This window comes from Squalius cephalus (genome assembly GCF_949319135.1).
Source record: "Squalius cephalus genome assembly, chromosome: 1".
Lineage (NCBI taxonomy): Eukaryota > Metazoa > Chordata > Actinopteri > Cypriniformes > Leuciscidae > Squalius > Squalius cephalus.
Window position 1 is genome coordinate 38,822,580 of NC_137122.1, and position 22,762 is coordinate 38,845,341.

The 22,762-nt window shown below is 39.1% G+C and overlaps 2 protein-coding genes across 3 annotated transcripts; both read left to right on the forward strand.

Annotated features, from left to right (window-relative positions):
* Positions 1–6,033: 6,033 nt before the first annotated feature.
* LOC307170396 (uncharacterized protein) lies at positions 6,034–10,137 on the forward strand. 2 transcript variants are annotated; one of them, XM_079891488.1, is made up of 5 exons: positions 6,034–6,172; positions 7,782–7,811; positions 8,430–8,738; positions 9,085–9,213; positions 9,310–10,137. In XM_079891488.1, exons 1-5 carry the CDS (start codon positions 6,142–6,144, stop codon positions 9,603–9,605), a joined length of 795 nt encoding a protein of 264 aa, XP_079747614.1. In that variant the 5' UTR covers positions 6,034–6,141; the 3' UTR covers positions 9,606–10,137. The 2 variants fall into 2 exon arrangements, with proteins under 2 accessions (XP_079747614.1, XP_079747615.1); XM_079891489.1 differs by having other exon boundaries at positions 9,316–10,137.
* A 1,452-nt stretch (positions 10,138–11,589) lies between these two features.
* On the forward strand, positions 11,590–21,771 carry LOC307170386 (uncharacterized protein). Its single transcript, XM_079891477.1, has 8 exons — positions 11,590–11,720; positions 12,755–12,778; positions 12,900–13,217; positions 13,477–13,797; positions 19,933–20,220; positions 20,468–20,788; positions 20,866–21,009; positions 21,111–21,771. Exons 1-8 carry the CDS (start codon positions 11,690–11,692, stop codon positions 21,380–21,382), a joined length of 1,719 nt encoding a protein of 572 aa, XP_079747603.1. The 5' UTR covers positions 11,590–11,689; the 3' UTR covers positions 21,383–21,771.
* The last annotated feature ends 991 nt before the right edge of the window (positions 21,772–22,762 follow it).

The window sequence follows — 22,762 nt, forward strand, 5'->3', positions numbered from 1 at the left end:
CATTTACACGAAAACCCAGTTTTTATCACAGAAAACGATTATTTCTAAAAACTCCGGCCAAAGTGGAGATTTCTGATTACGCCAGTTACCGTGTTGCCGTGTCGACTGGGAGAAACAGGGTTTTAGGTTATCAAACGTCACATTATGCGCCAGAAAATGGGACAGGAAATGCTTGTGTTATTCGTTGTTGTCCATTCTGAGGATTCTGATTGGCTTGCATGGCTTTATCCTTCTCCCTACACTGCCGCCCATAGGTTTGGCATAGTTATGATGGCGCTCTACGCCACTCCCTCATCACCTCAGCTATATAAGCACACACTTCACCCCAGTTCATTGTCCGATCTCATTCCTGCACAAAGTGGACACCTTCCTTGTTTACTCCAGTGATTCTCCATTCCCACCTGTATTTCCATTGAGGTGTGTGCATTCAGTATTAAGAGCAGGCGCGCTCAACTCTCAAAATAGTTTATGGGTGCGAGTAATAAAAAACGTTTATCAAAAGTAAAGATGAAAAACCGCACTCTCAGGTTCTATTTTCATACATTTATTATTACCATGTCCTCACAGACGCGTTTCGGCCTAAGCCATCATCAGTGTGTCACACACTGATGATGGCTTAGGCCGAAACGCGTCTGTGAGGACATGGTAATAATAAATGTATGAAAATAGAACCTGAGAGTGCGGTTTTTCATCTTTACGTGTGTGCATTCAGCCCATCATCCATCTCTCCATCCACCATTCATCACTCCTGTAAGAAGAGGTATTCCATTCACCGCCAGTATCCCGCTCTCCAGATTATCCATTGCACTATTCACTTAACTGCTAGTTCATCTGTTGTCAATAAACAGCCTGTTCACTTTCATCAACCTTGTCTGAGTCTGCTTCCGTAACAATGACATAAAACAGTCGAAGACATCTCCTCCCCCACATCGTGTGTCAATTGTCAGTGGGCTGCCAAAGCAGAATCAACAAGTTTCTTAGCACTTACTGTTTCCCATAGAGCTGCTAAGAGGATAGCCAAAGTGTTGCCTGTACGATCTGTGTGTGTAACGGAATTAAAGGATTGCTAGTTTTTGCACACTCCTTCTTGGGTCAGTGAGGGTTAGCAGAGGCATGGGCTGGTCCCAGAGCAGTCCATGATGCTATTGTAATGGGTCAAATATGTGCTTCCACTTGCTACATTTATTGTCATGTATGGCCCCTTTAATCACACTCTACCTGCACTCTCCGCCCAGATCTGGTCGTGGTCGTATAATGAACTGGTTCCGGTAGGGTCATTTAGATTCGCGCCAGTCGAGAGAGTAAATGGCTGCGGTGCATCAGTGTTCCATGAGAAAAATATATTGTATTAATTGTATAACCATTTTATGGGTTAGTACTGACTTATATGCGTGTTTAAAAGAATATAATATGATTTGTGTTCATACCATTGTTATATGTATTGTAATATTAGGTTTGATGTTCACCTCCATTATAGAACCATGCACGAGGATGATTCCCAAATCTGATCACCGCTGTTCTGTTTTCAACCGGTACAGACCATGTGTTTGAAATGTGTTGATTTATAATGGTATATGTAGTTTATGTAAACGAGAGTTCATTTAAATTGGTGCCAGCTGAGAGAGTGAATGGCTGCGAACAAGCACAAGGGTGATTTCCAAATCTGATCACCGCTGTTCTATGTGTTGAACCCGAGAAGGCTTGAAGAACTCAGATAAAGCATATTTTGTCGTAGTCGTGTGTTTATTAGTCATTTTTAATCAATCAAAGCATTTCAATTGTCATTATGCCTGTCTTGTGTTACCCTGTCTTAAGGGCTTTTAAGTTGAAGTGTTCTCATATTTTCTGTGTTCATTCCTGTGGCCAAGTTTGTAGTTTTCCCTGTTGATTAGTCTTCCCCAGGTGTGTCTTGTTAACTTGTTAAAGATGCTCTAAGCGATGTTGGGTGACGTCACTTCTTGTTGACGTTCAAAGTATTGTCAAACAAAACGGAGGCTAGCTCGACCCTCCCTCCTCCTCATCCCCCCACCCCCCTCCCTTCCGTGCTTCCTGAAACAGTCATGAACCATTTAGAAAAACCAAACTGGATTTACCCACCTGTCCAGCAAAAACAGAGCCACCTGAATGTCGGATTGGAAGCCCTTCTGCCGGCGGAGTTCTCGCCACCTTTTGAACGCTTTTCCGATGTAAATTCGGGACTTCACGCATTCCTTCTCCTTTTTCCTTTTCCCTATTCTTTGTTATTTGTTCATCGGAACGTCATCTCTTTGGTCATGTGTCGGCCATATCAAAATTTTCAAGAACATAAATTTGTAACGTTAGTCGTTGTCTAGGACAGCTCATCCTCGCCTGCACGCGGCAACTCTCGCCGATCGGTTATATCCGCGGTTAGCGGATGTCGCATGTCGAACACACCTTCACTTTCTTTCCAGTCACGTGAATGCTTCACTCTGAGTTTCAGAATTTTTTAACCCAGACTACTCTAAAAGGATTTATGGTTCAAGTCCATTTACTAAAAAAAATATATATATATATATATAAGCCTATAGCCTATATATTACATTATATTAGCATATATTCTGCCATATAAACAGTAGGCAAACCAGAAAATAGAGCACCATTTACTTGCATCAAACAACTCTGTTGGAATTATTATAATTATTGTTACATTTAATTTATTGCCACACTTTAATAAGTGAATTGTCAGAAAACTGAACATTTAGCGTTGTCAGGCTTTTATTTGTGCTTATAGAATAAAACAATGGAGCTGTGCTCTCGGCTGCTCAGCTTATGGCTGCTATAAATTTTACCTGCCACAAGATGGCACTGTTTTCCACTCTTGATGCTTCGAATCTTTTCCCGAAACAATCAGAGAAAACCAGTAGAGGTTCAAAGATTTAAGAGGCTTAATTTCTCTCTCTAGTCACAGGGACCATTGGTCATCCAACATAGGATAAAAAAATGTGGGGGAGACTGGTGCATAGATATATACACTAGATGTCGCCTTAAAGACATTCGTTCCAATGAACTGCCGTAGACAAGGCGACATCTAGTGTATATATCTATGCACCAGTCTGCCTACACGTCACACACCAGGATGCGCGCCCGCCCTCAGATCACTTGGACGTGGCTGTGTATAAGAGGTAAAAACGATATAAATACTGTTCGTTTTCTCACACAAACCGTTCGTTTCGTGTCGTAGGCCATCAATGTGTACTTACAATGGGGAATTGTTTAATTTGGACGATGGGGAATTGTTTAATTTTTACTTCTCTGTGCATGCTCTTTGAGACAGTGACCACAGACCTGCATTAAATGACTGACAGACAAGAACGGTTTGACCTAAAAATATCAAAATTGAAACTACTGCGGAAAAAAAGACACCTACATCTTGGATGCCATTGAGGTAAGCTAAAACATACCAAAATTTTATTTCAAAGTGAACTATCCCTTTAAAGAAAAGCTTAAAGACACTCTTCTTTTACTAAACATCTGGGTTGCATCCGAAATCGCATACTGTCCTAGTAGACGAAAAACAGTATGTGACAAAGAATTATGTCCGAATTCACAGTAGGCCTACTCATAAAACAGTAGGCAAAAAGTACCCGGATGACCTACTATTTCAGGCGAGATTCTGCATGCATTGGGGTATTAGATGAACACTTTACTATCCCATGAGGCCACAGGAAAGGATTTATGAATGGAGGTGAAGCGACACAACTGACGCTGGTACAGGTCATATGACGATATGGTGGATGTAGTACATCCAGATTACATTCATACTACAAACAAATATTATGTCAAATATACCTTTTTAATGCTCGCAAAGTAATATTTAATATACGTATTGTAAGAAAATTATGTGGACGTTGAAGATCTCAAAAATTAAGTTTATTACAGCATAGCAGTGGCAAGGTACACAAAGCACCTTGGGTTCACTGGCGTCAGAATGAACCCAGAACATCCAAATCTTAAACCTTTTATCCTGTTCTTATGTAAATGAAGTTGCTCTTGTTGCAACAGCTGTGGTCTGTATGTTAATGAAATTGAGACACCCCATTTTCTGAGATGGTTCTCTGTGTCCCACACCCATTCCCATTCTACAATTGACTACCATTTGTTCAGGATGTGATCAACCCAGATGTTGAAGAAACAATATAACTTGACTTTCTTTGATCTTTATGATAATTAAGCCATTTTGGGGATGAGCTCATTCTAAAATATATTTTGGAGTGTAATCTTGGTCGAGGCAGACTACAATTTCTTACAGTATCTACTCAAGAGAGTAGGCTATGCGAATTCGGACGCAGCCCTGGACTCTCTTTATGGATGAGGCTCCTCCCCCACATTCAAACAGTCCAATGACAACCATCAGTCAATTACAAACGGGATATTCTAACATTTCCACTTTATTATACAAACATCAGTCATAGCATCTTCTTTAACATGCTCTATTTCAACTACAAAAAAACCCACAAGCATTTCAAAACACATGCATTCAATGCAAACACATTCTCAATTCAACTCCTCCCCCACAGGACGATATATATCTGGCTTCCTGTTTGCAGGCCCCTCTTATTAGAAAGCTCAAATGAGAAGGTAAGACAAAGAAAATCATTATTATTAAACAAAGCATCTTCCATTTCATGATTTCTTGTTTACAAAAACACAGATACAGACAATAACAAACATTAGTCAGAGTGGAATGTGTGCCTTCCATGTGTCCCCGGTCCATGGAAACACATCAATGAATAAACTTATATTGTACAAAACAGTGTTGTGTAGTTCTTTAAATGTGTGTTTGAGACACAAATCGTTCGATTTATGACACTAGTTTACAACAGCTCTGCATCACGTCTATTAAACCTGTCGCATGAACCTCTGGCCAGTGTAGTGGGCTGAAACGATTTCCTCCTTAACATGTTCATCTGAGAGTGGGGTGTGAACTGTTTCACTGCAACTATGCACACGACATGCACAGAGCTTGAGTCTATTCACAAGCCTCCTCCAGGTGCACAGTGCTGTCCGTTTCATTTGGTTATGCTGAAAAGCTTCGATTCCTGTCAGCTTGTTTAAAGAAAAATCCTAAATTTCTAATACACACATTAATATATATTCAACAATACTGTAAGTTCCCCATACGTTTTAAATACTTTTAATACAAGTACATTTTTCTATGCAAATAATGTTATGTCCTCTGCTGTAAGACATCTAGTGGTGGTACAACAGTAAAAACAGCATGTGCCCATACATCATTCTTATCATTGACCTCAGATAATGGTTAAGGTTGACGAAATAGGTTTAGGGCTGTTTAACACTATTGGGTCACTCTCAAAGTTGTGATATCAGACTTCTCTTTATAATCCTACCCTTCAACATCTGCTCTGCTGGAAGAAGTTCATGGCGATGCAATACCATAGTGGCAGATAGTGGTGAGTAACATCAGGGCATTTGCCCTGCCTCTCTCTCATATCAGGTTTTTATATGACAGGCTTTCAATACAACAGTTTTCTGATAGCTCCTCCATGTTGGTGTGGCTTAATGGTTACATATTTGACTTACAAGTAGGCTGAATTGGACTGATAATACAGTTCTGCTGAACATAAAGGGTAGAATAGGCTGTATTCAGTGGCCAGTGTGGTGTGTCTTAAAATAAATAGGACGACACACATTTAACCACAAGTATTAGAAACCCTAAATGTGTGAACTGATGTCAAAGTGCTGCAGCACATTAAGAGATATGCGCATATTTGAAGAAAAGTTGTTCTCGTTATAAATAATTATTTGCAAAAAAATGCAAGTGCACACTGACTAGCATGTTAATGTTCACGTTAGTGGGCAGAATGCTGAAAAGTTGAAGTGAAAACAAGTGTTGCACATTTAGTGCAGGAGAGTATCAGGTATTTCAGCTCTCAATGGTTACAGAGGATCATTTCTGAATAAACAGTTATACTGTATAAACTGTATAAACTGTATAAACAGTACAGTTATACTAAGCCATTTCTTCTGATTTACTTTCTCAGAAGCTGAAGTGTTGTAACTGTAAAAACGGAACTAGTGTCTGTGTGACTCATAGGGTTTTATTTAGACGTGAAGAGCAGCAGACATACATCACACACATCAATCGATGAAAGAACCGAAATGCTGAGACCGCTTCTTGATTTCACACTAGGTAAACACTTTTCAAATTTATACCATCAATATATTCATTGTAATGGTCTCACTTTACAATAAGGTTTCATTTATTAGCATTAGTAAATGTATTACCTAACAGGAACTAACCATCAGCAATACATTTGTTACAGTATTTGTTAATCTTCGTTAATGTTAGTGAATAAAAATGCAACTGTTCATTATTTGTTCATGTTAGTTCACAGTGCATTAACTAATGTTAACAAATACAACTTTTGATTTTAATAATGTATTAGTAAATGCTGAAATTAACATTAACAAAGATTAATAAGTGCTGTAAAAGTGCAGTTCATTATTAGTTAACCAATGTAGTTAACTAATGAAACCTTATAGTAAGGTGTTACCATTATGATATAAAATATTTGTGCTGTTTAAAATGATTAAATTATCATTAATAATAGTTAGATGGGTTCCCGTTTTAATTTTCACAATACGTGAACTCTATATCTGGGACATTGGTAGTGTGGTCAGACATAAAAAGCAATTTTTATTTAGGTTATCAAGGAAAATGTAAGATGCCACTGTTAGGGGTTTTACAGTCAAAGACCCAGAACCAGATATGATGAATGAAGACCCGGAGTCAGAATTATAATAAATTGAAGAAAAGTTTTACTGAAGATAGTTTGCAGTTTCATCAGCAGAAGTCGGCTTCAAGACTCACACAGGAGTTCGTAGGTCGCCCCGCTTACAGTTACAAAGATCACAGCAGTTTTACCCTTCACCAAGGTCTAAGCTAGGTCACTGCTTCAGGTTGAATGATTCTCATTGGCTAAGAAAAAGATAAACATAGTAATTTTCCACACATATAGATAGATTGAAGCATCGATTATGCAGCTGACACTCGGACCCTGAAGTTAGGCACGTCGTGACCTTCCTGGTCGCAGATTTGGGTTACTGGGCGCCAGCCAATCTCGAACAACTCAGTCAATCTCCAATAATGCCAGTGGTTCCTTAACCTGTAACCAAGAAGACTAACACACACCGACACACAGCTTCCTAAAGGTTGGATTTGGCCAGGCTCTAACTATAAAAAGGAGAGTATTCTCAACACATCAAGCTAATGCGTTCTTCTCTCAAGGAGAGCTACACTTTAGTCTAACTGGAAAGTAAGGCTTTAACAAAGAGATGGTCGCTTAAACTATAGACTTCATTGACCTCTGTGACCATAGTTGTCAGAGTACCCTAGAAAAACAGATGTATGAATTGACACATGTTGAAGGCCTTTCTCAAACAAAACATCTTTCCATATTTCATTTCTGGAAGCCGGGCTAAATGAGCAAGCTGTTACTGCATTCATGTCAAATACAGACATTAGAGAATACATGAAAAGAACATTTCAGTAATCACACTGGTAACTTCTGTAACAAAGTAAAATCTGACAAGCCTAGAGAAGTCATTCAACTCATGTGATATTTAGAGAAAAATTATTGATGAATTCCTTGATTATAAAAACTTATTACATATACATTGAAGCATCAGTTTATTCCAAAATCCACACCCTTCACTACTAAACCACTTGTTTTATTATTTACATAAAATCGTTGTGATAAATTCTAATAAAACAACTCCCTATGTTTTGTCTTTGACAGCTGTGGTTTTAAACGATTACCTGTTTACTGGTAAGTGATCCTCTCAGCATGGCAAAAGCTTTGATAAACATGACTTCTACTCTTTTGTTGTTAAAGGAATAGTTCACTCGTAGTAATTACACATGTTCCAAACCTAAATTATTTCTTCTGTGAAATACAAAAAAAGAAATTTTGAAGTCTGTGCTGGTTGCTTTTTTACATGCAATTGCAATGGAAGGGGACTGAAGTTTTCAAGCTTAAAACTGCAAAAAATAAGTCCATAAACTTGTGTGCTGTAGTCCAAGTCTGAAAATTTCAGTCATTATCCACTGATAACATTGACCTCTACTGTTAACTGCTGTCAGAACTTGAGAACTGGGTCAGTCAGATTCATGAATGAATCATTCAAACTGGTTTTGTGAATCAATCGATTTATTGAAAAGATCAGACTCAAAAGACATATCATCATGAACTCTCATGAAACCTTTTTTAATGACTTCAGAAGACTTGGAATATGGCGCGCAAGACCTACTGTATTGGCTTTTATGATACCTTTGGTGCTTGACAGCCTGTCTTCATTTACTTCTTAATTTTTCACAATTGCCAGGAGATTTTTATTTTTGTGTTTGTATATTTAGACGCAAGTTGAAAATTTCCTTTGATTTTCAGGATGTCAAGAGATCAGACTGGTCAATGGTTTAGACGTCTGCTTTGGGACTGTTGAGGTCTTGATTAATGAAACGTGGGGAACAGTGTGTGATGACCTCTGGGACATTAATAATGCTGTTGTGGTGTGCAGACAGCTGGGATGTGGAAGAGCTATTAGTGCACACAGTCAGGCTTTTTTTGGGGTAGGAAGCGGCCCTGTCTGGATGAAATTGGTCAGTTGTTCGGGCACCGAGTCATCAATCTCAGATTGCTCTCATGACATTAGGCGTGATTGTGATCACAGTAAAGATGCTGGAGTCGTGTGTTCAGGTATGAGAATTTCAGTTTTACCTTGATCAAAGTGTTTATTTGCAAGTATGCACTGGGATTTTTCACTGTTTGTATCACTCTGCTTGTCTGTGTTTGCACTTTTCAATTTGTGTGATCGACTTGAACACGAGCAAAATTAGCTGCAATTTTTGCGCCATCACACTAAACGCCTATTATTATTGAAATGTCTGATTTCACAGTCACAATTTTCGATCAATGATAAATATGACCACACCTTGATTTATGAGAGAGCTGAATCATTCATTCAACAAATTTGTTCAAAAACACTGATCGTTCAGCAGAAACGTAATAGTAAGCCGTTTAATTACTAAAATCTCTTTTCCAGCTTCTTCAGTCGTTATCATTGGTGCTGTGGTAACAGCTGTACTGCTCATTTTGTCTGCACTGCTGATTATCTTCCTGGTAAAGAGGAGAAAAAGACAAAAGAAAATCCAAATATGCTCCTGTTCAAAAGGTGAGAATGATTTACATTCTGTCCTTTACCTTTGGAGCCTGCAAAAATTATAATATAATACCTAATACCTGAATATAATGTTCTTTGTATCCCAAGATGCAGTTGATATGCAAGATACGCTCCATAGAGACCAACATGAAGAGAATGCTGATGATGACTATGAAATTGTAGATATGGATGAAGAGAATGCTGATGATGACTATGAAACTGTAGATATGGATGATGGAGATCATGAAGATGTCAACTCTGACTCTGAACAAGACTATGTAAATGTAGATCAGGATGACTCTGAAGCGGACTATGTCAATATAGAAACAGACGATTCAGAACAGGACTATGTCAATATTACAGAAGAGAGAAGTATGCTGGACAATAACTATGAAGACTTATAAAAGTTATTTGTTGAAAGGTATTGCTGATTTAAAATTTTCTACAAAAAAAGGACACAGGACCTATACTTACTTATTTACACTTCTGAATGACAACAGCACTGAACACCTTACAACATGCCCGATGAAAAATGGAGCCAGAAGTCTCCACACAAGAAACAAACATCAGTGAATTAATTCATTATTACAAACAATGTCCCAGTATAAATTATTCTTTGTAAATGAATTAAGAGAACAACGACTCAGTGGACATTATTAACCACTAATATTTAAGATTTAAATTGTAACCTAAATATTAAAATACTGCAGACTTGTCTTTAGCCATATTTGTTATTTGTGATTTACAGAGAATTACAAATCTCTGGAATTGTGTGTGAGTGCAGATACGCTATTCCTAGCAAAGCATCTGTTTGTCTGCTTTACTGAAAGCAATTGTGAATGGAGCAAACAACAAGTCTAAGAAATTTGTTAAAAAATTATATAAAGCTTTTTGACAGCTTCTCATGATTTGTTTCTCTTAAGAAGCAACCAATAAGGAACCTCAGAGAGAGAGAGAGAGAGCAGCTGTATTCATTTCGTGGACACATTTACCCACTTCCGCTCGGCTGGGTGTCTTCCTCCCTCAGTTGTTGCTTGTGTGTCAAACACCCGCTAATGAGTTACTGCTACTTCCTCTTATCATGATGCCCACTGGTTAAATAAATAATTCATTTTAATTAAAATACAGTTTAAATTGTCTATTGCTTGTATTCTGCACAATGACCATTTAGGTTTCCTCTGAAGTTCAGTTTTTAGTTCCAAGGAAATGCTGAACTGACACAATGTTTCACACTCGCTGACTGTGCTCTGTGTCCAAAAGGACACTTCCTCTAATTCGCTTCACCGATTTACCAGTGTTAAATTGTTTTTCTGAGAACAGAGCTCTTCTCTAGATCCTGCAAAATCATAAGGATTTGGATATCCCACTGAATGCTATTGAAGTCGGAGTACTGCATATCTGACATGGTTTCTCTATTCCCCGGAGCAATTCTCACATGAAGCCTAAACAGTTCATTTAACTTCTTTGCAGAGATCATTTGAAATGCAGTCATGCCATTTCTCTTTATCTTATATATTCTAAATAAATATAAACACTAACATTTTGCAAAAACGTTTGGCTTTATTGCATTTGCTGTCAATGAAAAAACATGCATTTCACTACCATCAGCATCTACCGGCAGGGGCTTCATGCCAACCAACCAATTCCTGACCCTCAGATGAAATCAGCGAGAGTCAGACGGTCGTTTAAAAAAACAAATATTACTCACAATTTTGTGCTCTGATCATATATATCACAAAATGTGCTTTTATACAGACTGTTTAATGGATAGTATTCCAGTGTTCAGTAGAATAAGACTTATTAACTGTTAAATAATATATAGTCTTATACTGAACTGTGGAATAATATCCATTAAACAGTCTGTATAAAAGCACCTTTTGTGATATATATATATATATGATAATGTAATTGCTATTGACAGCTATATCAACACAGTTGTGCCCACAAAAATATTATCAGTTAAAAAAAGTCATAAACACACTCAACAATTTGCTTAGTTTAGGGGTACAATCTTCAGTTCAGTGAAAAACAGATGGACAGAGATTGACGAGGCTCATAATAACTATAACTGTAACTCATAATAATAATAACTTGAGATCTCATGAGCCAGGAAGTTGCCTCTTAAATGCATATGTGAATGCTTTGACATCCTTGGCTTTAAAAACAGATAATAATCTGATTAACAGCTTTATAATAGTGAGTGATGAATGAGTTCAAGGTAATTTTAGGTTAAAAAAAATAGGTACTGCCAGCTTGCCATGTCATTGTGAATATCTGTTTGGAATGCAATTCTTGTCTTAAAAGAAAAATTGGTGAATAGACATTTTCAGAAAAGGCTGGGTTAAAAAAAAAAAGGAATCTTATGCCTTTTTTTTTTTTTTTTGCTTTATGGTTAAAAGGAGAAGTGACTACAGTTTTGGATTTGTTTGTCTTAAAAGAAACAGAGATATACATACACATCTTAAGCGCTTTTTGAAACAACACAAGGATGCCAAGACCTCTTCTCACTTTGATATTGGGTAAATTCAATTTTCAATCTTTGCATTTCCCATTTTTTACTAAAGATGGAGATGGCAATTTCATGATGGAACATTCATGTATGTTACAATATTAATATAAAAATATTAAAATTATTATTCAAATGAAACAGTTTAGTTCAAGTTTAGTTCAAGTTTATTAACTTTGTAAGATGTTGTATCGTTCCTACACATTTGAATGAAGTATGTTTATCAGTGCCTTTACCACTTGTTCTTTCTGAAACTGAACTGAAACTAGTGGCTTATGCGCTTAAATTTTTTTTGAAGTTGTAAATAAAAAAAAGATTATAGGAGTACTTTTTACAAGAAAAAAATATTTCAGTCTTTGTACTTTAAATTTTCATGTTTGATTTAACTTGCCGTGTCTTTATAATTTTTTTTTGATTAGACATTTGATTGATTGATTTTAAAATTCACCATCTCTGACTGCTCATGAAAATAACCTGTTCAATGACCTAAAATTATATAACAGGGATCAGACAGAAAATGTATTTCTTTCATTTGTATGTGAATGCAGTCATTATTTTAACACACCAGAGCTTTTTCTTTAAGGATCCCTTAAAGGGATAATTAAGAGGAAGAACTACATCTGGCCATAGAGTCATAATAGCCCTTTCCTGCCAGTCACAGCAGTTCTGCTATGGCACACATGAAACTAATTCAGTGTTTACTGTATATTTACATAGACAGCATTCTAATTTATCAGTTGATATGCAACAAATATATATATATATATATATATATATATATATATATATATATATATATATATATATATATATATATATATATATATATATATATATATATATATATATATATATATATATATTAAACGTTTTATTTAAATTATTATCTATCATTATATAGGGGTGAATTCAGGTTAATTGGGACACTTTTGGCAATTGAGATGACTTGGAAAAGGTGTCCTAATTAACCTAAATTTGCCTATCAATCATACAATTTTGTTGTAAGTCTACAATGTTTTTAAATGTCGCTGTTTTTCATCTCAACAGCCAGTGCTCTAATTTCTGTAGCTGGTAAGTAACAGTCACTTTTTAAAAATTCAGATCTCAGTTACATCACTTGAGACATGACTGTTTTGGCTAGTCTGCAAGTCTAGCATGTTAAAATATGTTTGTATCGTAATGGATTTTTTAGGTGGATTTAGTATCAGGCTTGTGAATGGTAATAATGACTGCTCTGGGAGAGTTGAGATCCTTCATGATGGCCGGTGGGGAACAGTGTGTGATGATTCCTGGGACATTAAAGATGCTGCTGTGGTGTGCAGACAGTTGGGATGTGGAGGAGCTGTTAGTGCACACTCTGGTGCTTATTTTGGCCAGGGAAGTGATCAGATCTGGTTGGATGATGTGGAATGTTCAGGAAGTGAATCATCCCTCACACAGTGCTCACACCATCCTATTGGAGGACATAACTGCGGTCATTCAGAAGATGCAGGTGTCGTCTGCTTGCTGGGTAAAAGTATATATGTTTTACCCAGATCTAAAATGGCATTGTATATTTGCTGTTTTGCTTGTGATGAAAAAAGTACCAAAGAGATTAAAAACAACATAAGCTTATAGTGTTTGGCCCCAAATAACAATTGTCTAAAAAAAATGAGAGAAAGCAAAGAGGCTATGCACGTTTGGTGCTTGGCTCAAAACAATGTCAAACGCATACAGTATACGAATACTTACAACATAGTTTTTAATCACATTGTTCTTATAATTTTAAGACAAGCTACCAGACATAAAATTGGTCAGTGGGTCTGATTCATGCTGTGGAAGAGTGGAGATCCTTCATGATGGCCAGTGGGGAACCGTGTGTGATGATAACTGGGACATGAATGATGCTGCTGTGGTGTGCAGACAGTTACAGTGTGGCTCAGCCATCAGCGCTCCTCAAAATGCCGCCTTTGGTCAAGGCCCAGGATCGATCTGGCTGGATGATGTTGGATGTTCGGGAGGTGAAGGAAAACTCATACAATGTTCACACGGAGGACTAGGAGTTAACAACTGTAAACATAGTGAAGATGCTGGTGTTGTTTGTTCAGGAGGTAAGTCAAATCTTTTGCAGTGTCAGTGTCAAGTTTTCCAGAATTTTGTTTCAGCTTTGCCCAAACTTGAGATGGCATTCAGCTTTACTGTTTTTTTATTTACTTCTGTTTGCAGAGGTATTGGCAGAAGCAATAGTAGAAGCAGTAGTTTCAGTAGGTTGATAATCTTTAAAGGTCCCGTTTTTCGTGTGTTTTTGAAGCTTTGATTGTGTTTACAGTGTGCAATATAACATGTGTTCATGTTTTGCATGTAAAAAAACACAGTATTTTTCACACAATTTACTTATCTGTACACCGCTGTTTTCACTGTCTTAAGAACGGGCTGATAACTTCCTTGTTCTATGAAGCCCCTCCTTCAGAAATACGTAACGAGTTCTGATCGTGCCAGCGGTTCCTGTGTTGTGATTTGACAGCTGCTTAGCGCACGTTGCCCGGAAAACACACTCTACAAACGCAACTCTTCCTCTTCTCCGTGGGAGCGCAACAAGACCACGCCCCCTTTTTTTGTGTATTCCTGTGGGCGGAGGTTAGTCAAAAAACTGTTCTAGTGACGTCATTAAAGAAGGAAGTAGAGGGATGTAGTCCAAACCCGCCGTTCGCTGTAGGCGTCTTCTGCTAAATAAAATATCTCGCTTGGCATTGAACTTTGAGCTTTATAATTTTACAGATATTATTTATACTCTAACAACAACATTACACACTAACTAAAGTTTAAAACATGGGATCACGAAGAACGGGACCTTTAAAGGGACACTCCACCCATTTGCACTAAGCTTTGCATTGTTAGAAACCCAGTCATACTATTGAATGGTCGTGCATCACTCTCTCATTTTCCCCTGAGACGGGAGAAATCGTCTCCGGTTACTTTCGTAACCTCGGTTCCCTGAGAGGCGGGAACGAGACATTACGTCATACTGACGTATATGGGAACTCCTTCCTTCTCCATTTCCACTGAAATCTTATAGGCTAACGCCAGCTGGAGACAGCTGGCCAATTGACGTGAAACATGCAAATGCTGACCGGACCGCAGGCAGTATAAATAGCATGGGCGCGACAATAATGTCAGAATCAAGACTGAACGCTAGCACAGCTGATCAAACGGCGAGCACGGCGGCATGTTCACAGTCGTAGCCGTAGCTACAACTGTGAATATACGAGTTAGCACAGAATAGCCAGTTGCACTGAAGGAAACGGGGCAACATAACAGCGTAGCACATGCACGTAACAGCATAGGTCGCTGTAGCGCCAACTTAATATATGCAGTTAGCTCAGTATAGGCACTGAAGGATACGGGGCAACACCGCAGCATGAACACATCCATGTGTAATAAATGCAGCGCAGGCCGCCGTATTGACAGAGACTGTGAATATGCACAGTTCGACTGGGATAGCTAGTTGCACTGAAAGATACAGGGCAACATGACAGCATAACACAAGTGCGTAAAGAATAGCGCATCCATGTACGTACATTAACGCAGCGTAAGTCGCCGTAGCGACAGAAACTGTGTAGAGACAGAAACTGAGATGCACAGTTAGATTAGGATGGCTAACTGCACTGAAGGAAACGGGGCAGCATTACAGCATAACACATCCGTGTACGTACATACATCCAGAAACTGTGAATATGCACGGATAGATTAGGATAGCTAGTTTTGCACTGAAGGAAACAGGGCAACAAATAGCAAAAACACATCCTTGTATGTACATAAGTGCAGTATAGTCGCCGTAGCGACAGAACTGTGAATATGCACAGTTAGATAGGATAGCTGGTTGTTGCACTATAGAGGGCAACATAACAGCATAACACAACAGTGTGCACATTTTAAACATCTGTGTGTATAATGCAGCGCAAGTCGCCGAAGCGACCGAAACTGCATGAATATGCGCAGTTCAAACACAATGGTCAGTTACGTTGAAGGGCAACATAACAGCATAACGCTTTAGTGTGTACACCGATGCAGCGCAAGTCGCCGTAGCGACAAACTGTGACTATGCACAGTTAGATAGGATAGCTAGGTGCACTGAAGGGTACAGGGCAACGTAATAGTATAGTTACATTAGTGTGTACAAAAACACAGCGTCAGAGGCATAGCGACATCGACTGTGAATACGTAATCAGAATAGCCTTTTGCACTGAGGATACAGGGCAATATTTAGCGGCGTAATCATAACACATATCAGTGCGTATGTGTACACAGCGTCAGTTGCATCGCACAACAACTGTGAATACGTAGTAATCAGAATAGCCATTTGCACTGAAGGATACAGGGCAATTTATAGGGGCATAAATCATAACACATCAGTGTGTAGAGTGTACATAAACACAGCGTCAGTTGCATCGCACGACAACTGTGAATACGCACTGCGTAGTAATCAGAATAGCCATTTGCACTGAAGGACACAGGGCAATATAATGGCATAAATCATTACACATAACAGTGTGTACGTAACACAGCGTCAGTTGTATCGCGCAACAACTGTGAATACGTAGTAATCAGAATAGCCATTTGCACTGAAGGAAACAGGGCAATATACAACGGCAAAATTCATAACACATATCAGTGTGTAGTGTGTACATAAACACAGCGTCAGTGGCGTAGCGACAACAACTGTGAATACGTATACGTAGTTAAATCAGAATGGCCAGTTGCACTGAAGGACACGGCAATTTCGTGGCATAAATCATGAACACATATCAGTGTGCAGTGTGTAAGTAAACACAGCGTCATTTGCATTGCACAACAACTGTGAATACGTGGTAATCAGAATAGCCATTTTGCACTGAAGGATACAGGGCAATATATAACGGCACAAATCATAGCACATATCAGTGTGCAGTGTGTACATAAACACAGCGTCAGTGGCGTAGCGACAACAACTGTGAATACGTAGCTAAATCAGAATGGCCAGTTGCACTGAAGGACACAGGGCAGCCTGACAAGCTGTAAGCACATCAGTAATGTTACGTAGGCCCAGCGTCAACAGCAGGTAACGACTGCGCAACCCCGTGGTCAAGACTGACTAGAAGGGGGTAAACACTTCCATTGTCAGAGCGGAGCGTCTAGAGGCAAGCCAGGGGAGGACCCACGTCTGGCGCGGCGCTCTCCGTGGCCCGTGTCGCCACATTCCCGGTCCCGCCCTCTGCCAACGGTGAAGATCCGGTAAGGTTCATACGGGTTCGGAGCCGATTTGGCGGGCTGGACTTAGCCGAATTTAGGCGGGGCGAGGTACCGACGAAGAGAGACATCGAGGAAGGCTGGACCGTAATAGAGACTCATAGCATCCGCACTTCCGCGCCTTTTAGACACGGAGCCATGGCCTTTGCCTCGTCTCTCTAGACGCGCGTCTTGCACACGACTTACCATAGGACGTTGTGGAAGACGGAGTCTTTCTTGAAGTAGCCTGGCTGCGAGCCCGCGAAAAGGACCGGAGTGGCGACGGGCAGCGTCAACTCGTCTTTGGGCGGGAGAGGGCCCACCAGTGGCCTGCTGGGGGCAGTGGGCCTCATCCCCGCTGATGCCCGGGTTATTCCCCTGAGGGCGCGCACTGGCAGACCGGCACATGCCTGTCGTCCATGAGTGCGCCTCGGTTGATCCTTGTGAGGGTAGAGCGAGTCAATAGGACCCGCACATATCTGGCATGTAGTAGCAGCCATCGGATGCGGGGAGGAAACATGATGAGTAACCTCTATTGCAACTTCCACAATGACTTTAGATAAGACTTCTAGCGTGAAGAAAGAGATTCTGACGTTATTGTCGCGCCCATGCTATTTATACTGCCCGCGGTCCGGTCAGCATTTGCATGTTTCGCGTCAATTGGCCAGCTGTCTCCAGCTGGCGTTAGCCTATAAGATTTCAGTGGAAATGGAGAAGGAAAGAGTTCCCATATACGTCAGTATGACGTAATGTCGAAGTGACCGCCTTGGAAGGGAACCATTATTTACCTCTTACACTTCCTCCCACAATGACGCAAAAATCGTAATTTTGCGTCATTGTCGGAGGAAGTGTAAGAGGGGGGGATTTCTGTTGAGACTACAAGCACTCCTCATCTTTCCCAGGGGGCGGGACCCGCTCACGCTACAGACCTATTACAGATCAGTGGGTGGGACTTTACTCTCTGAAACTGAAAGCAATATCCTCCATCTTGTTTGAAGCTAAGCTAACAGGCGCTGTGGAGACAGATGTAAAGTTATGACAATAGCGGAGGAGAGTAGGCTACTCAATATGATATAGAAGAAGAGGATTTCGGAAGTCTGATGCTTGAATCAGGTGTTTGTGGTGGACTGGTGGCGCCGGTGATCTCACTATGCAACTACGAACACAGAGATAGAGTCCGTCTGCGGCAAAGAATTTCAACGATGACAATTTCTCCTGGACGAAATCTCTGAATCAGACGAGGACACGGACATTTGTGTTGTGAACTATCCTAGTTTCGCACCGCATATGTTCTGACTGAACATCCCGTTACCATGCAATAATTCACCTGAGTGTGAGTTCGCCAACTAACTAGACATTTTGTGTGAAATGAATTTCAAGCTCTGGTGGTAGCTAGCCTTTTAGACGGAAGAGTGATTTCTCTTATAGAGCTGGTAAGTCCCGCCCCTTCCGTAAAACCCCGCTGGACCTCTAGGTTGAAAAATCGTCAATGCAAGTGAATGGGAGAAAATAATTCTTTTCTGGTCCCGTTTGAATTGTGCCATGAATGTGAACATATGTTGTCTGTGAATTTTTTATATAATCTTTCATGTTACGAGTTTGACAGTATATGGTATGATTCTTTGGCTAGCAGTTGTGGAAAAGACATAACGAGAAAGACTACATGTCGCCTATGTGACGTCACCCCATAAAGTTGACTTACCCATGGTTTTCACCAACCTCAATGATTTTGTCCTCTCCCTGAAAGAAGGCGGTGAAGTGCACCAAAGACACAGCCATGTTTAGCGGGATCCGTGAGCTAGTGTCCGTATGCGAGTGGTGGTGACGTTTCAAACGCGTCGAAAGCAGCGAGGAGTTGTAGTCCACAAAGTGCTCACACACAAAGTCTACCCGTATCAAACTTCTACACGCTAAATTGTAGCATTCTTTACACGAAAAGTTATATAAAAAATTCACAGACAACATATGTTCACATTCATGGCAAAATTCAAACGGGACCAGAAAATAATTATTTTCTCCCATTCACTTGCATTGACGATTTTTCAACCTAGAGGTCCAGGGGGATTAGCGGAAGGGGCGGGACTTACCAGCTCTATAGGCAGATATGCGCTTTCTGGATTAGCGGGAGTGGCTTGCGGAGCTGTGCAATGTGGTGCATTGTGGGAGTTGTTGTCTTTCATACAAATGCGTCCTGAAGTTATTTTTTTGTCTTTCCTCGGTCACGAAGGCACCAAATTCAAAATTTATTTTACATTTCGACTACATATATGACCCACTTTCAATAAAAAACAATGTTCCTATGGGTAGAATGCCCCTTTAAAAGATAGATTGAAATAAAATAAATATACATTAATAAAAATAAAGATATTATTTAAACTAACATTTAACATCTCATTCACCATCACCATATTAACTAGAGTAAAATCAACTAAATCAAATGCATTGACAATAAATTCTAAATGTTAACAAACTTAAAACACACCTTCAAACTCAAATAATTGGTCAACACAAAGCATACAAAGCTTAGCATCAATCAGTACTGTAAAAAAATCCATCAAATAAGCAGAAACACAATACTGACTTTTTTTTTGTCATATTTGACATCAAAATAATTTAAGTTAAAGTTCATACCAGTTGCGTCTTCAAGTTTGAATTTGAGCTGAATGTGTGAAAGTCCTTGTTAGTCAATCAAGAGATCTTCTCCAAACTTTTTCACCTGCATTTGCTCTCAGAGGTGCACCACTATATTGTTCCCCCCTGGAAACACAACTTATCAGGTTCCAGCTCAGCCACCACACTGCACTGCCCTCTTCAGGAATTTCTTTCCATGAAGGAACTTGAAGTGAATACTGTTTTCTTGACGAAACATGCCTCTTGACTTATTTTTATGGCAGAAATGAGCAATAGAAATCACCTTAAGCTTAATGTATTTCATCACATCTTTGCAAGTAATTTTAAATGGATGTATATTTATTTTGCAGGTGACCTGGAGAAGCCCACTCTTTCCCTGATCTCCACACATGCAGTTGTTTCTCCTGGAGAAAACATTCAGTTCAGATGCACAACACCTAAATCAAGATGCAATGCTAATGCTGAATTCCGCCTCTTCAGAAATGGATCATCTGTGTCCTCCGAGAAACATGTATCTAGTGTGACTTTCAACCTTGTTAATGTAGGCGTCTCACATCAGGGTATCTACAGCTGTAATTACTCCTACCAAAACACCACTATAAAGTCGCCTTGGAGTAACACTGTTCAGATCACTGTAGGTGAGTGTTTAATCTTGTCTCATTGCCTATACTGTATATAAATGCATTAGCTGCATGAAAGTGAATTAATTCTGTATTGATGTCTATTTCTTTTTTACTTTATTCTGCTGATTTGTAAAATGTGTGTGAATTACATTTGGATCCCGACAAGATTGAATTCAATTATTGAAGCCATTTTTTATTTAAATTCATTTGAATTTAATGCTTGAGGCTCTGTAACCATATAACTGTTCTTTTTGTTTCCTAGTGCACTTGCAGCAGCCCAGCTTGCCCCGCATTGCTCCTGATGGGCGGTTTGACGTGGGGCCTCAGGGGCCAGTGATCACCTGGGGCCACAGTTTCATTATCATCTGTTCCACTGAATCTCAGCATCCTGGAGGCTCCTTCTACCTGTTTCGGGAATCATATATGACCAGGAGTCAGTCAGCTGTCAATCTCTCTGCCTCCTTCTCCTTTCCTGAGGCAGATTATTCCCATGAAGGAAACTACAGCTGTGTTTATGAAGTCAGTTTGTCCTCACGCACCTTCCGTTCGTCTGCCTCTGAACTGCTGGTCATCACTATCAAAGGTATTAATGTGAAAGAGCCTAAAAACAGTCTGGACTGCTGGTACTGAAAGTTTAACACTAAACCGTGTCTGTCTCAGCCTCCCTGCTTCCTGTCATTGGTGCTGCGGTGTCAGCTGTGCTGCTCTTACTGTGCTGTTCTGTCCTCGCAATCATCCTCCTGGTCAAGAGAAGACAAAAGCAAAGGAAAAAGGAAACTCATTTTAAGTGCTCTTTTAAAAGAGGTAGCATTTCATAAAAAACATCTTGCTGTTTCCATTGACACTGCTTTTATTATCAATTCAGTTAATAATTATGTCTCTTCATCTCTATGCAATGTCTCTAGGTCCAGTTAATATGTATGCAGGTACATCCTTTGAGCAAAAAAATGAAGATGATGATGAGAATGATTATGAAAATGTTCAACTTAATGATAAAAACATGGATCATGATGACTCTGATGAGGACTATGTCAAAGTGGACACGGATGACTCTGAAGAGGACTATGTCAATGTGGACACGGATGACTCTGAGGAGGACTATGTCAATATGAATATTACAGAGAATAAAAGTGTGGTAGACAAATCTAATGATAACATTTATGAAATCTATGAATAGAACTTCTGAGTGAACCTAAAATGCTAATTAATGAGGCTCCAAACAGATGAAATTTGGCAGCCAAGTCCAGTTGACAGTGAATGATATAAACAGAGAATACAAACAAATCTTTGTTTGGTCCCACTGACTTTTTATTAGTGAGGACTGTTTTCAGATAATACAATAAAGATATACACTATTTTATGATACATATGAGTAATGAGTGGAATGTTAAAAAAAATGAACAAACTCAACAGGGTGTTGTATTACTAGAGGGTCTCGTAGGAATTTAAGCGCTCTTTCATTTTCAGTTTTGTTGCCAGTTTTCAGCCTGTGCTCAAACCAAAGGCTGGAGTGATTAAATTATTTGTCAGAGCTAAATAGCGTAATATGTTCAATTATTAGGATCTTTAGCGCACTGCAAAATAGTTCATGAAGTTGCCAATTTAACCCTTAATCACTCTTTGGGGTCAATATGACCCCAATGGACTTTTCCTTCATTTTTTAAAAATGTTACCTTCATCTCAGGGGCATGAAACTCTGTGACTTTTCCTAAATAATCTATCTAAACATGCACAAAAAAACTGGGCTTGATTTGGTTGTTCTAAAGGTGTGTAAAAAAAAATTTACCTTTTAAGGTCTTTGGGGTCAAAATGACCCCACATTGAAAATGAATGGGAAAATGAAAAAAATGACTTTTTTTTATTTTGTTTGTCAAAAAAATAAAATTAAATCCATTATAAATCTGAAAATTTCTACATATAAACCAAGGTCTGGTCCTAGAGCATAAATAAAAAGTAGAACGAACTTTCTATCTCATACACACACACACACACACACACACAAACACATAAACAAACACACAAATATATGTGTTTGCAACAGAGAGCATTTTTACAGAAATTGGCAAATAAAATAAACAAAACTGGCATAAATTTAAAAAAAATGTACATTTAAATCAAGGTCTGGTCCTAGAGCATAAACCCAAAGTGGAACGAACTTTCTATCTCATACACACACACACACAAACACACACAAACACACACATGTATGTCACTGCAACAGAGAGCATTTTTATAGAAATTGGCAAATAAAATCAACTAAACTGCCATAAATCTAAAAAAAATTTACATTTAAATCAAGGTCTGGTCCTAGAGCATAAACCCAAAGTGGAACAAACTTTCTATCTCATACACACACACACACAAACACACACAAACACACACGTGTATGTCCCTGCAACAGAGAGCATTTTTATAGAAATTGGCAAATAAAATAAACAAAACTGGCATAAATCTAAAAAAAATTACATTTAAATCAAGGTCTGGTCCTAGAGAATAAACCCAAAGTGGAACAAACTTTCTATCTCATACACACACTCACACAAACACACACAAACAC